General features: G+C 40.6%; 1 protein-coding gene across 1 annotated transcript in view; it reads left to right on the forward strand.

The window, feature by feature from the left end:
• Positions 1–2,640: 2,640 nt before the first annotated feature.
• The window catches only part of LOC145978917 (uncharacterized), a 46,950-nt gene continuing 33,463 nt past the window's right edge, over positions 2,641–16,127 (forward strand). Inside the window, exons 1-4 of the mRNA XM_083111892.1 lie at positions 2,641–2,879; positions 9,807–11,234; positions 11,384–11,488; positions 12,132–12,210. Of these exons, the coding sequence (XP_082968018.1) occupies positions 2,826–2,879; positions 9,807–11,234; positions 11,384–11,488; positions 12,132–12,210 (1,666 nt within the window). The 5' untranslated portion in view covers positions 2,641–2,825. The remainder of the gene's footprint in view (positions 2,880–9,806; positions 11,235–11,383; positions 11,489–12,131; positions 12,211–16,127) is intronic.

Genomic DNA, 16,127 nt, shown 5'->3' on the forward strand with positions numbered 1-16,127 from the left:
CAGTTATATTTGTGGAGTGATTTGCAGTCACGAATTGGCATTAATTTGGAAAGAAAAGTAAAATAAAATTAATAAATAAATAGCATGCGTGTGTAACACAAGAAGAAACATCGCAATGTGATTCCGGACGTCAGGTTTTGGACTGTGTATTAGAGTTTATTTTTCTATGTTATTAGAATATAAAGAGTATCCTGAGAGATATTTCATACCGAGGCGACAAACCACAAGTGTCGCTTGAAAGCGAGCAGTCGGAAATCAATGCAGCCTTTCGAACCGTAGGGACACAAGCTCTGACTCCACCGTTTCCTCAAGGAGATTTTACACCAAAGTGACACGCGACAAACGATACGAGGATTTCACACCAAAGCGACACGGGTCATTCGGTCCAAGGCAACTTTCATACCGAAGCGACACACGTTACTTGGAAAGGAGCCAATCAAGAGCAACATTTCACATCGTAGCGGCATGACGGGAAGCACAGGCCAGCGTTCGGTTGGTGAAATCCTCAAGCGATAAGTGTCGCGTGCCGCTTGTCGCTTCGGTGAGCAATCTCACTAAAGCAAGGCACTCATTGCATCGCATATGCGCGCGAACAACAAACCACGGCAACATGTTGCAAGCTATTGAGGAAATGACCCAGTTTGAGCAATGCAGAAGCGACAAAGCGACACATGTGGCTTATCGTGCCACCTAGATCGGTTGTTGTAATGTGCGGTTTATCGTGTCGCCTATCTGTTGTTCGCAAGCAAAGCTTGCTAATAGACTGAAGGCACCATGTCGCTTGTCACTTAGTTGGGAACTCCCCCTGTAGCGCGTCGCTTCGGTTTCAGCACCTTTCCTTTAAGGAGCTTTCCGACCGAAGTAACAAGTAGCACGCGACTACGCCATATGAACGTGTCGTTTGCTGTTTGGACCCACATGTGCAATGAATGCTATTTTACAGTCTGGAAGTGTGTGTCACTAGTGTGACAGTGTAAACATCCCGTGTCGATTGTCCCATTGGTTTGAAAGTTGTCTTAAAATCATGTCGATGGCATTAAGAAAGTTTTGTGGGGTTACCCTTGTCGTTTCATGCAATCATCATTATCATCATCGCCTCGATTAGTTTAAAGCGGAAGAAAAGAGACAGTAAATATCAAAAATACAAATGCTTCAGTGTGTATATCTTTAAAAGAAATTATGATGATGATTATAATAATGAACCTAATTCATACGCAAGAATTTAGTTGCCAAGGGCATTCCACGCGTATTTTTTCTCCCGTATTATTAACGAAAGCATGACGATAACAGGACGTGGTCGACTGTCTAGAATGTTCGTTATTATCTTCGCGACCACTGTACCAAATATCATGGTAATTATCACATTCATAGAAATGCTTCATGTAAAAGAATCAGACGTTGCAGCGAAAACTCCATTTACTTCCATTATAAGCAGACGAATACCAAGCACCGGGTTCAACACCAGCGCCTCTAGCGGATCATTTTCGAGTGGAACCAGCCAGAGAGCGTAGAACAGTGCCGTTTTCCACACTACGTTATTCAAGACGCTGTATCACCACTATCATATTCGAGTTACAGCGCTGTATTCGAGTGAAACTAGCCAGAGATGTAAGAACAGTGCCGTTTTCCACACAACGGCCGCGTCCGAATTCGCGGCAGACGTGGAGTCGGAGGGGAGAGCAGAGAGGCGCGACAGATGCACGCTTGAACTCGCTGTGACGCTGCGCTTGGCAGCCATATTCTAACTTTCACTTTGTACAGTGGGATCCATGAGTATTACCGTGCAAATTGTCCATGACTATTTTCATTAATTTTTCTCCTGCATCCTATGTGTTTTTAAGTGATGGATTTTTATGTATGCTGATGCAGAAGTTGTCAACACCTTTTTATGAGTTTTCTTTTAAATCTTGAAGATCTTATTGGGTCAAATAAAGTGCACGAACATGGTGATGGACAATTTGCACGGTAATACTCATGGATCCCACTGTACAGATAACATTTACTGATTAGAGGATGTAAAACTCAGTTATACTTTAACATTTTATCGATAATACTGAATGTAGAAAAATTGTAAATGATGAAATAGCGTGTTACATTTTTAATATGAGTAGTAAATAGGTGGAAATCATTGTCATGTTTGTTTGGCGTTTCCCTTCTGCTTCCGTACGATGCGCCTACGCCCCAGAGCGCGGTGGGTGAAGTTCGTGCTGACACCTGGCGGGAAAAGTGACAACCGTACTACAAGTGGACATGTAGATTCGGACGACTTGGACGTGACTTCGACGGCACGCGAGATCAACGGGGGAGAACGGGACGGAGCGCTTGCCAATCCGGACACGGCCTACGTTATTCAAGGCGCTGTAACACTACTAGCGCCATTTTCCCGTCAATGACGTCACGGCTAAGTTTACTTCCGATTTTGGCGATGTAGCCAAAAAATACCGATACATCCTATATTCCGCTATATTCTCTTTGGATTGAGCCTTCTGTACTCTAAGGATTGAGCACTCGCATTATATGGCTCCTTTATGGGTTGAATAGCGAACTAAAATTATTTTTTAAGAAAATCAGACAAGTTGACAAAAGTCGACTGTTGATAGGGTCACGTCAGTAGTAAGAACACAGACTAGAAAGAAGAAGAATCGATGAAGCAAAATCATAGGCATAGTAGAACAAGATTATTATATATAATCCTTGCAAGATCGTCTAACGTTGCCTTATAATACTATTATGTGTAGATTAGTGATAATATTTATGTCTGTTTAAAAGGTGGAGTGACAATCGAGAGCTACCTTGTTCGTTTTGTGTAGTTCTCTTCACTATAAATGAGCGGGCGAACAAGAATGATGCGTGGGAGAGGTGGTAGAAATCGTCCGATGGTATGTTTCTTGTCTAATAATAGCATGTTTTTTTGTCTAATAGATAATTAACGTAGGTTCATGATGTTTCCTGTTCCACTCTGTGAACTTCCGAAAAAAAATAATCATCAAACAGCGAGTTCATGATCACTTTAAATTCCTCGCTTGGGGCTGTTCCAAATTTTATGATGCCCCTTGAATACTATCAGTTGCTAAACGATAATATTCTAAGTTGACCAATAATTGTACGAAAACATAAAATTTCACTCTTCTTTTTTTCAATTAGTTGGAATAATATGTTCACATTTCGCTGCTCAAAACTCAAAAGGTGGACTGAAGTACCATGGACCCTTAATTCCCTATACTTAAAATAGTAGGCGAAATTTACTTCGAGATAACATTTTGGAGTAGAGGTACCCGGGGCCGTTTACCCACCGTACCCCCTTGAGAATTACGTTGAAATTTGTATTAACAGACAGATTTTGATGATTTACGTAATATAAAATTAGTCCCAGCATACGGGAAACACAAATAACTGAGATATTCGATCACGAAGTATGAGTCTCGTAAGCAAAAACCTGCCATTTCAGAGTGCTTTCACCGCTTATTATTATTAAAACTAGGGTGCAAAATCACTGCAGATTAGTGAGGGGGGGGGGAGCAGACAAACAGCTGTTTTTTTGGTAAATATGCGATAACGCCCGGACACATTTAACTCGTCTATTATCTTAATTTTACCACTGGTACTTACCTTTTCTGCATTGCGGAACATTCTTTAAGGTGAAATTATGCCTTTTCCATAAAATAGTGTCAACTTTTCATATTACGAGTGATTATTTGTCATCCTTGTTCCGCTTTGGTAAGAGACAATATGGCATGCACTCCTCATGAATCATCGCGCGTCATGACGTGCCAGCTTGTGTTTTTTCAGTACGCAAGCAGTGTTTCAAACCATCATGACGGAAAATTACGTACTATTTCAATTTTTTTTTTTTCATGTTTACCTCCACAAACCATGCATGTAAGCCCCAAAAACCATCCATGGGTAGCCCCACAAACCATTGACGTTAGCCCCAAAAACCATCCACGGATAGCCCCACAAACCATTCACACAAGGTTAGGTTCCATTAGCACTCATTTCACCCCTAAATTCATCAAAAAAAGAACGTGCGGTGAACATACAGGGTGGCGACAGACCTGGAAAACCGGGAAAAGTCAGGGAATATGCGGTGTCAAAAAAAGTCATGGAAATGTCAGGGAATTTCGTCTTTATTCACATTTTTTTTACTTATTTTTTTAAAGATATCGTTATGGAACTCTGCACGGGAACAGGAAATCTCGTTCGTAAGTTTCGGCCTCAAATTTTAGGCCCCTTTTATGCGCAACACAACCACGGTGCCAGAAACCAGTGATGGCAGGAGGAGAGAGAGAGAGGAAGAGATAAATTTATCTCGCCCTGGCTTCTCGGCGGGAATTTTAAATTCGAACACTCTTTGGAGGAAAATTGTTATAACTCAGGCACTATGGGAGCAATCTACTTCAGATAACTTTTGTTTTGCAGCTAAAATATCAGCGCATGCAACCGTGTACAATTCAGAACACCAGGCCGAGGAAGGGGGCTTGGGGGGGGGGGGGTACGTATCCCGAATTTCAATGGAAAAATAAAAATCTTTAGTTTGCCCCATCTTCTCTCGCTATTTTGGGGAGAAGGTGAGAAATTAGTTTTCTTTTCAAAGAATGGACATTTCTCAAGAGAATTAAACATGTTTCATGTTCTTGGGTGCCATACAAGTTGAATAATAAGCCAAAATGTGATATTTTTTCTTACGAAAAATAGGTAATTTGCATTTTTGGAGGAAAATTGTTATAACTCGGGCAATATGAGAGCAATCTGCTTCGGATAAGTTTTGTTTTGCAACTAAAACATCATAGCATGCAACCGTGTACATTTCAAAACGCCGAACCGAGGAAGGGGGGTTTGGGGGTGCAACCACCGAATTTCAATGAAAAAAAATATATATTGAATACTATCACGAAAATGTGAAACATAAATCTGCATTGGTGAACGTTATAAAAATTGGCAAGTGCATGCCCCAAACCTCAAATTTACTGCAACACTAGTATCGCAATGAAATTAACGCCACTCTCTGTCCTGTCTGTTTAAACTCGTGAGAAATGGTAATTAATCTCTCACTGAGTAAGGTTAATGTCCAATATTATGAAATAAAATACTAATAATAAATACGTAAATATTTTAATATCATATTTACTCGAATCATTCAATCATAAAAGCAAATCACTTTCTTCAAGAATTGACTTTTCTCTGCCAGCCCTGCTAAATTTTCACTTTCCATCTACTGATTTACACGAAGGGTGGCCAGAAAGTAATTTCCAATTAGTAGGGGCATTGATTTTTCGCACAGCTTCGTATTTGTCGCACGAGATATGTTTTGAATTACCAAGCTAAGTGCGCACCATCGGCATTTGTCGAGCGAGTAATAATGGAGCTCAGTTGTTAGGGCGTTTGACTACTGTGCAAGAGATTCGGGGTCGATCCCTTGCGGGGTAGAACCGGGATGTTTTCTACCTATTCGAACTCCTCCGGCACCCACCCAGCATCATATGAAGCTGGTACCTTGAGGAAACTTTGAGGGATAATGGTAGCCAGGAGGGTGGTGCTGATCACATCACCCCCACCTTCAGCGGTGTTCAAGAAAGTGTGGAGCCCTAACTCCACACCCCTATACACCTTCATGGAAAAGTGCAGGGAAGCACTTTACTTTTACTTCCTCAAAAATCTGTTCCAACATATCAAACTATCACGAAAATACGTAGACCATGTGACCTACAATTTAAAATAATAGTTTAAAAGCACAATGGAGTATTAAGTTTCGGTATATTTGGCAGATAAATGTTCTAAAACAAAAACGCAAATTTTGGGAAACGTAACACTAACAAGTCAAAAAAAGATAATGCCAATTTTTGGTGCCATAATTTATCGGTATCTGTCACGTGAGATTGATTGATTTTAATTTTTTGGGTGCGTCGCCACTTATGGTCATTATGCAACCTACAGTATATACGGGGAAAATACCATTATCTAAAATCCTTACCTTAAAATTAAAAAAGGGGTATAGAAATAGTGTTGCCCACGAGACGAGACTTTGGCCTGTCTCGTCTCGTGGAGTCTCGTGGAAATGCTGTCTCGTCTCGAAAATATTCGTTTGTCTTATGACACATGGTCAATATCGTCTTGTCTCGAATTTTTAAAAGCCTGTCCCGTCTCGTCCCGTGGGCAACACTATATAGAAAATAACTATCCCAAAATAACTTTCAAGATATCAAACTCTCACGAAGAGGAGTAAGCCATGTGACTTACAATTTGAAATAGTAGTTTAAAAACACCATGAAGGTATAATTTCAGATATTTGCCAGAAAATACGCTAAAATGAAAATGTGAATTTTGGGAAAAATAACACCGTATAGTAAAAAATAAAAAATAAGAAAATACACCAATTTGAAAAAAAATAAAATATCAAGGTCCCTACCGATTAGGCATAAATAAAACATGAATATCAGTTGTAATTTATTGCATTAGTAACAGTGAGTCCTAACCTAATTTTCGGCATAATCAACACTGTTGTTCTGGCATTTGTCGTAGCATGGCACTAAATTTTGTATGCCCATGGCATATCGGTCTGACAGCAAAGACTGGAACTATCTCTACCGTAGTGTAGCTGTCAAATCCTTGCCCTGCCAGAAACCTCTTCAGTTAAACAAAGAGATGAAAGTCTGTACATTCAAGACCAGGGCCGTACAGGGAGTGGTCAAAGACCTCTCACCTGAAGAGATGCAAAGAGCCGTGTGTACTCAGCTGTATGGGGTTGTGTGCATCCAGAGGTGTTCACCCTCCGGAGGGCGACCCTCGTGAGGGCAGACCTCACCCTCACCCTCCGGAAGACTTGTGAGGGTGAGGGCTGTGGAGGGCGAGGGCGACTGCGATCTCAGAGGGTGAGGGATGTAGAGGGCAAGGGCGAGAGCGATCTTGGAGGGTGAGGGCGGTGGAGGGCGAAAGCGACTGCGATCTCGGAGGGTGAGGGATGTGGAGGGCGAGAGCGATCTTGGAGGGTGAGGGCGGTGGAGGGCAAGGGCGACTGCAATCTCGGAGGGTGAAGGCGGTGGAGGGCGAGGGCGACTGCGATGTCGGAGAGTGAGGGTGGTGGAGGGCGAGGGCGATTGCGATCTCGGAGGGTGAGGGCGGTGGAGGGCGAGGGCGATTTTGATGTCGGAGGGTGAGGGCGGTGGAGGGCGAGGGCGATTGCGATCTCGGAGGGTGAGGGCGGTGGGGGGCGAGGGCGATTGCGATGTCGGAGGGTGAGGGCGGTGGAGGGCGAGGACGAGAGCGATCTCGGAGGGTGAGGGCGGTGGAGGGCGAGGGCGACTGCGATCTCGGAGGGTCAGGGCGGTGGAGGGCGAGGGCGAATGCGATGTCGGAGGGTGAGGGCGGTGGAGGACGAGGGCAACTGCGATGTCGGAGGGTGAGGGCGGTGGAGGGCGAGTGCGAGAGGGATCTCGGAGGGTGAGGGCGGTGGAGGTGATTGCGATGTCGGAGGGTGAGTGCGATTGCGATGTCGGAGGGTGAGGGCGGTGGAGGGCGAGGGCGAGAGCGATCGCGGAGGGTGAGGCCGGTGGAGGGCGAGGGCGATTGCGATCTCGGAGGGTGAGGGCGGTGGAGGGCGAGGGCGATTGCGATGTCGGAGCGTGAGGGCGATGGAGGGCGGGGGCGAGAGCGATCTCGGAGGGTGAGTTTGATTGCGATGTCGGAGGGTGAGGGCAGTGGAGGTTGAGGGTGACTGCGACGTTGGAGGGTGAGGGTGAGAGGAGGTTGATTCAAAATGAACACCTCGGCTCACGACGTCCGGTCTGCACACCTCACACGATTGCTGGTGGCTCTGTGCCAAATTCTGAGCGTGCAATGTAGGCTACATCGGAGTCGGTGGGAGACTGTATGAGAGCTCCAATCTTTAACGTAGAACTGTCCTAAAACGGCTGCATTGCAACTGTACCAGATTACAGCTACATGCCACTTCTTCCTGCCTGCATGTGTATGTGTCTATCTCTGACCACTAGTGCTGCGTATAGGGACCATTGGAGCTTTTTTCAGGATGCCCCTCGTATATGAACTTTCAGAAGCTTTTATTATTAGACTGTTCCTGTTTTAATGTGTGGTTAGCTAAATCAGGTACCTATACAATGCAATTCTATAAATTCCTTGTGTTAAATTTCTAACACCTACATACCCTTTTCGTCAGCATTAATGGTATAACTGCATGTTGTCAGTTTCACAGTACTTCACTTGGATATACTGTACTGAAGCGGAAATCCCAATGATAATGTAAGGAAATATGACATTTTATTTTGTACAATTCAATTGTTTCACTTATATGAAAGAGTTAAGTTGTTTGCTTTACAGAGAAGAGAGAAGTAGCTTTATGCATTGAAAAATGAGTCTGCACTGATGGTTCTTGCAAGCAGAGGGTTCCAAACCTCAGTGGAAATATCAACATATAATACTGAGAATGTATATGGAGACTGATAAATTACAAATTGTATTTCTTAATCAATCACTCTTCACTCTTATCTCATTTAGTCGTAACTTTAAAAATAATGAAGTATTTTATTTTAAACTTACTGCGTATGACAAAATTCCGTAATCTTTTCCTAGCTTGTGAATTGTAATAATTTTCCAAATTCACTATTTTGCAGTTTGAATTCAAATCATAGAGAATAGAGAAATTAAGTTAATTTCATAGAAGATAATATTGATACTTAAGAAAACCATACGTGGATCTGTATGAGTTTATTATTTCCATTTGCAAAAACATCGATTTAGTTTAGTTTGTAATTGTCAGGGGAAAATGTAAATTTTGTCCTGAAAAACCTGGAAAAGTCAGGGAATTTCATTTCTGCTTGTTTGTAGCCACCCTGACATAGATAAAAATAGAAATTTTCGTAAAAAGAAGGCACGTTTGGAAACACTGCAGAGATCGCGTGACTTTCAACGCTCTCGCCATCTGCACGCACACAATGGAAACAACGGCATAATGTGGCAGAGAATGCCAATTTCTTACGTAAAAAGTGATTAATTCTTGTTCGGCAGCATTAAACTACGAAGTTTTTACTTTCCGTGAAAGAAAATACCTCCAAGAACGTCCAGAATGCTAAAGAAACTCATTTCAGTAAGTCATTTCTCCTGTAAATTTGAAGAATTACGTCCGGGCGATATCGCATATTTACCGTTTTTTTTTAAGCGCACACGAAACGACTAAATGCTTTGAAAATTACATATGGAACATTGTTGACTCTTCATTTGATAGTCATGTAGGACTAATTGTGCACACTGTGTTTATGAAGTAATAGGCAACATTCTGTCTGTTGTTATGCTAGATTGTCATGTTGGGTGCCATATTCACTTGTGTGAAACCTTAGGGCTCCATTGCTTCAAGTTAAGGTAACATAGGTACATTACTTCACATAACATATCTCTGTTCATGAACAACTTAACCTTCATAGACCACTTACAAATTATAACTTTCTAAAAAGAGGGGTACAGTGTGTCAAGGGTACGAGGTATTTTTTTTATTCCTGTTGATTTTACATCATGTGTGTGGAGGGGGTTGATCCTAACTAATAAACATTTGAGAAAATATGAAATACTAGATTAATTGGATATTAAATGATATCAACATGATTTTGCTTCATTGCAGCATGAGTGGGGAACTTGATTAAGTTTAGAAGTGAACAACATATAGACATTACAAGAACAGAAATGTATGACATATTCAGTAGTACAGCTTGAGTTATTTTATAATTGTACATACCAATGTATTTTGTGTAACTACAATTTTAAATTGTATGTCATTAAAAATGTTTTACTTTCCTTTGTAGAATGGCCCTCCTAGGATGAAAAGGAGAATAGGACAAAATAAGTTTTCCAGGGATGATCAAGTTGAAGATGAAGATTATATGGATGAAGAGTTTAATGTTGATGATGATGAAATAATGTTCGATGAAGATATTGAGCAGGATGTATTCACTGGCCCTAACAGAAGAGGAGGTTGGAAGAGCAGAGGGAATTTTAGGGGTAGAGGAGGAAGAAAAAATCAGCATTTAGGACGAAAGACTACTGAAGATGTTGACGATGAGAGTCTGATAGAGGTTGATGAAGATGAGTTAGGTGACGTAGAACTTCTTGATGACTGGAATGATTTGGATGATGTTCTAGATGGTGATTTGTTAATGGAGGAATTCCTTGTTGCAGATGACAGTAACAGAAAGAATAGATATAAATATAAACCTCAGAATAAAAGAAGATCATTTAGCAATCAACCATTCAAGAGGAATCTGAAGGATTTCAACCAGGATTTAAGACATAAAAGTGACACTGCACCCTATCCTGAAGAAGAGCCTGATTTCTCCTTCAGCTCCCACAAGAGAGGTGAAAATTATAAACAGAGTATTGAATTGAGAGATGATTTTGATATAGAGAGTAGACCTAGGCAGTCTAGTTCACCTTTTGCATCGGAACGAACATGGACTAGGAAATCTCAATCCAAAGAGGGATCATCACATGGGGATGATTCCCCCAGGAGAATCAGCGGGGAGCGTAGATATTCCTCTGTCAGTAGAGAAGAGGATGATGAGTTTTATATGCAGGAAGGGAGGAAATCAAAGAGTGCTGATCGTGATTACGAGAAGACTGATTGGTACCCACCCAGAGATGAGGATAACAATTATAAAAACAGAAGCCCACAGCATGAGAGCAGAAGTATTGAAAGTGCTAGGGAACATAGTCCAGGGTATCATGAACCAAGTCTGGAAGACAGCCAGTATACGAGTGGGGGGAGGAGCCGGTTGTTGGATAGAGAGAGACGAAGCTCTGATTATGAAGGGAAGCGAGATAAAAGTCCAGCATTAATCCGAGAAGTAAAATATGATACTTCTTTGAGAAGTGGTAGTGTGGAATATTCGGAAGACAGAAAGTCAAGAGGAAGAAGCCAAGACTCTCGCAACAACAGGGGTCATAGTGCTGACTCGTTTGGTAGAGATCGTAGCCCGGCATCTTTGGAGCGGGAGGAAAGCCCAGTTTCCCCAGACAGGAGAAGAAGATCTTCATCGTTCGGAAGGAGAGCAAGAGAATCATTATCACCAAGAAGAAGTCCTCGACATCAGATGTGGCATTCTTCGAGGAAAGAAAGGCCATTCTCCATGAGGCATCATGACCCATCATCTCCTTACCATTCTTTTCAAAGACCCAACGTTCAGTACTCTGGACCTGGATACACAGAACCTCCTATGGGCACAGGCTACAATGAGGTAAGAACAATGAACATTAATTTTCTGTTTAACAGTAGTCCAACTTTGTTGAAAACATTTGAAGTCAGTATATCTAGCAGTATATTTAGACAAAGTAAATGCTTACGCAAACTGTTGATGTGGTTCTAAATAATAACTTTTTTTTTTAGACTGGATATTATCCTCCTGTGGCTGTAACTGGATCGTACCAACCATATGGTTATCAACCATATTATCAACAAATGCAACCATCAACTGTACCATTGCAACCTATTGTAAGTATCTCACTTAGCACTAGTAACAAAGAAGGTTATTGCAATTGTTGTGTAAAGTATCACTTTTATGAAAATTTTGATGTAAAACTTAATGTTTTATCACTTTTAAAATGCTGATGGGCTTTCCATTAGTGAAAAAAACATCATGTTTTGGGCATCAGTTTAGAGTCCAAAATATCATGTCTCGCATCTAGTGTAGAACTAAAATTGTAAATGTAGTTATTATAGAGATTGACAACAAATTGACCAATATCTGAATGGGTTTGTCGAAACAGGACATTCATTTGAACGTGAACATAACACTTAACTAATCAGTAAGCTTAGCAATTCCTGCTGGGCATTATGGGTGATGCCTAAGTTAGAGATTTTCAGTGATGTTTACTGGGTTTATGTATTACTTCATTATTGAACATTTCCATAGTGGAGTAATATGGAAGAATCTGTTGTCTGATGAATTTGGATATCAAAATAGTGTGTTGTTCCTCACTGTAATGCGGTGTTTACTGTGGTGTTATTTGTAAGGAATAAAGCTTGAAGCAGAAAAGTAATTACCATGTTGTTTTAGTGTGTTTTCTTCTTTGTTTTGTGATTAAACATGTCAGTGTTATAAATGTAAAATTTTGGTTTTTCTTCTCTGTTCAAGGGTGTCCCGGCGCAACCTGTTTATGGTGAAGCGTTGCCTGATATGAGTCAGCCACCACCTGTGCAGCCAGACCCTACCGGTATGTTTTATTCTCTACTTTCACTTTGTTTGTGCTGAAAAATTGTGGGTAATGGTTCCAAAATGTTAATGATTTTTTAAGTTTTATAGCAGCATAAGGAGTCCTGCAGAATGCCTGAATGACGGTTGCAGTAATTTTCAGACAGTAGTAGGTGCAGTTTTAAAGTTTCACAAAGTACTATTTATTGGAGGCAATGTACTGTTGGTTGGCTTTGACAGACTACTGCAGGAGCTTCACATAAGGTTCGTAGGAAGTTTCGTGCTTCAGGCTGTATACAAGCTCAGTCCTAGACAGGTGCAGAGCCTATAACCAAAATTTTTCAGTGGTCTAAAAATATAGGACATTTTTACCCCTTAAGCCTGCTTCAGACGGAGACATTTCCTTTAACATTTTTGCTAGCATAAATTCTATGTAAATGCTTCCAAAATATTTTTCCATACGTGCCTTGTATATGTTATAACGTATGTGTTTAAGCAGCGGCATTACTTTGTACCTAAAAGCTTTTTATAGGAAACATTATTCCTCTTGGTTGAATAGTTATCGTCTTTTAAAAATGTGTAGTAATATGTTGTTTATATCTCACTCAGCCGCCATTACTTCTGCACTCACGACCTAGAGCTTGCTTCTGATTGGTTATGCTATGGAAAAAGGAGCGATTCTATCTTTGAGAAATGCCATGAAATTTTTCACTTTGTAATGGTATAGTGGGGTTAAGCCACGACCGCGCGAGATGTTTAAGAGGAAGCGGCTGTGCGACGATCGCAACTTCAAGGATAGAACAAAAACCCACACTATATATCACAAATACCTTTTTTGTGTCGCCCTTCTCGCACGACAACGCAGGAGTCTACAAGCAGCGTCGACGAGAAGCGCGAGACAAAGCCCTGTAATAAATGTACACCCTATATATATATGTATATAATGCACACACAAAATTAGAGGGTCCGTCAACGAATAGCACTCTGTGCCTTCTCCGTTGAATTCATTCACAATCTCAATTACTATATATCATCCAATCTTATCTTTTGGTCTTGCCCTCATGTAAATACAATATTACTCAATAGTACCCTTGGTACAGATCTATCGTTGCCTCGTGATGCGTATCTTGTGCGCGTTTATATCTGTTGCCGCACGATAGTTTTTGTGGTAAGACAAAATTTGCTATTTGCTACATTCAATCATCGACAACGTATCGTATTGCACAAATATCATGTATTTCAAAAAACAACAATCAAACAGGTAAAAATTGACCAATATCAACAGGGTCAACATAAGCCCAATACTAGTTTCACAAAAGACGTGCGTCCACGTCGAAATTCCAAAAAACGTGTATAAATTTAATTGACTTCAACCATTCACTTCATTAACAACACGTATTCAGTATACTGACCTTTCCCTCGGCCCATTCAAACATTAAAGATTTAACAATTACAATACATCATAGCCCGTAGGTTCACTACAAGCAAGTTTTCCTTTTGCATCACTCTGTTTTTACTTTTACATTAACAAGTTTTTGCATTTTATCAACATTACCCCCAATTCTCCTGATTCTTAATGCTACCGTGGAAAAGGGTGCAAAAGTGCAATTGGAACAAACGTCCCGAATCAATTAATAAAGGGGGGGGGGGGGGGGCAAAACGAAGGTTCGTAATTTTGCGTTAGCGACGAGGACTTCAACTCGATGCCCCTTTGTAACTACCAGCCTACTATCAAGTAAGAATCAATCTGTTCTGTTCCCACTGATTTTGACGTATAATTATCTTTCATTAATTCACTTAAAGCGTTCAAGACGTCCAAAAGGCGACGCGCAACAAAAAGGTGAGAAAGGGTGAGGACAACCAGAATGCAATAAAAGTTTTATGTGCAATGCTTACGCGTGGTTAAAGAGAAATACGACATGGAACTTCGGCACAAAGATGTTAAGTTCATTATCACAGCAGAGAGAATTTACGTACCTACGCCAAACAAACTTCGGCCTCAGAGTCCTCGTAAGGCCGCTGCCCTATTTAAGTCCTTGTCCTCTTTGATATCGACCCATTCCTCAAAAGGCAAACTAGGAGAACTTCCGTCCGTAGGTGCAGCACGCTGGGCATGTCTCTCGCTGGCTAAGTTGTGCAAAAGGAGTTTGACCTTCGCGTTCCCGTCGATTCAGAAGTCGTTGAAGCAACTGCCGAGGTGTTTTACGTCCTCAGCGCTTGTACCAAGTCTGCCGCAAGAGGCAGCACTGGTCACTGAGCCATCGAGGACGAACGGCCTCTGATGGCGGAAAATTAAACTAATATTTTACGTGAAATTTTCCCAATATGTAGCGTTTGTGATATATGAATATAAAAACGTTACAACTTTACATGGTAACATTTTGATCATAGCATAAATGTTGAGGAAAATTCATTCTTCTAAAGCGATCCTAAGTCTGAAGTACAGCTGTCTTATATAATCACAATGTATCCATTTGTTACTATTAATAGAAAATTTATATATTTTGTATTAATATATAAAAACAATAAGCAGAATGTATTGAAGGTTTATTCTATAATTAAGCAAACAGTGCATATTAACTACTTTTGGTGAAAGTATTCCAGCACGATTTTTATGTAGTACTTCGTTTAGAATATGATTTCAGTAATTTTCCTTTCCTTTTTAGTAGTACATTTATGTAGTTGTCGAAACATTAAGTTTATTTCCATGTAAAGGAGTCCATTTTTGCTTGTCACATTTTTACAAGAGAATTAATAAATTTTCTGAGATTTCCTTATGTCCACAGGATAATCCAGATTTCAGACAGTGTTGGTCAATAAATAAACTAAATATGGTGTGTTGGGTTAATTTTGCATTTTTTCAGTTCATTTCATTCCGAAACTTGCTAGGAAAATGTTCCTAGCACCTTTCAAAAACATGAAAAATGAACATTACAGAATGTTATTTCACATGTTTCCATCAAAAATTAAATATGCATGTTTCTAATTATACCTTATAACAACAGAATTTTTCACTAAATTGCAGGGAATTTATAGAAACACCATATTGGTAAAATTATTGGCAGTTTAAAAAATATGTCTATCTTGGCCAATATCCATAGATATCTATCTTCAGGAGAGCTGATTGAAGTTAGATTTACATGGATTTTGATTACACTATACGATTTAATTCACACCACTTGACACCCAGATATGTCACTTTGGAACGAGATGCATCAACGCATATGGAACATGATATTGTCATCAAATCACTTCTGAAGAAAAGTGGAGAGACGGGAAAACAGTATTCATCTGGTAACATTCATGAACGTAGCAGGATAATTTCAATACAGTTGGCAAATCATTACTGAGGTGAACATTTCATTCAAGTCATGAACTAAATGTTGAGTGTTTTATGTGAAATTAGTGAAATATTCTGCAAGTATAGCGATACAATTTCCATACATGTACTTATATGCTTAGAATTTTTATAAATCTGGTAGAAAGGCCAAGAGAAAAGAAGTTCTTCAGAATTTTTAAAACTGCATTGAAGTACATGGTACAGCCCGACCCTGTGGCCGAGTGGTTAGCACATCGTGCTGCGACGCCAAGGGTCCCGGGTTCGAATCCCGGTCGGGTTTGGTTGTTTGTAAATGTCCATTCATCAATTGCATCATTTCATCACTCATCCCCATCTTCGCAAATTAGCCAAGAGGCACAAAACGCGAAGTAAAATAAACTCAATCAATCAATCAAGTACATGGTACACTCAGTTTCTCCGTCTTGAGAAAGATAATGCCTTATGCCGTAAGACTCTACAACCTGAATTGCAGAAATGAAATAGAAAATGGTCTTGGCCGGCCTCCACGTGTAGCACAGTGTTCTATGACATCAAACGTCCCAGCCTGGGTCTTTGTGAGTGTCCTTCCAATTTCATCATATCATCACTCAATCTCATCA

This window comes from Lepisma saccharinum, chromosome 25 (genome assembly GCF_977018435.1).
Source record: "Lepisma saccharinum chromosome 25, izLepSacc3.1, whole genome shotgun sequence".
NCBI classification, from domain to species: Eukaryota; Metazoa; Arthropoda; class Insecta; order Zygentoma; family Lepismatidae; genus Lepisma; species Lepisma saccharinum.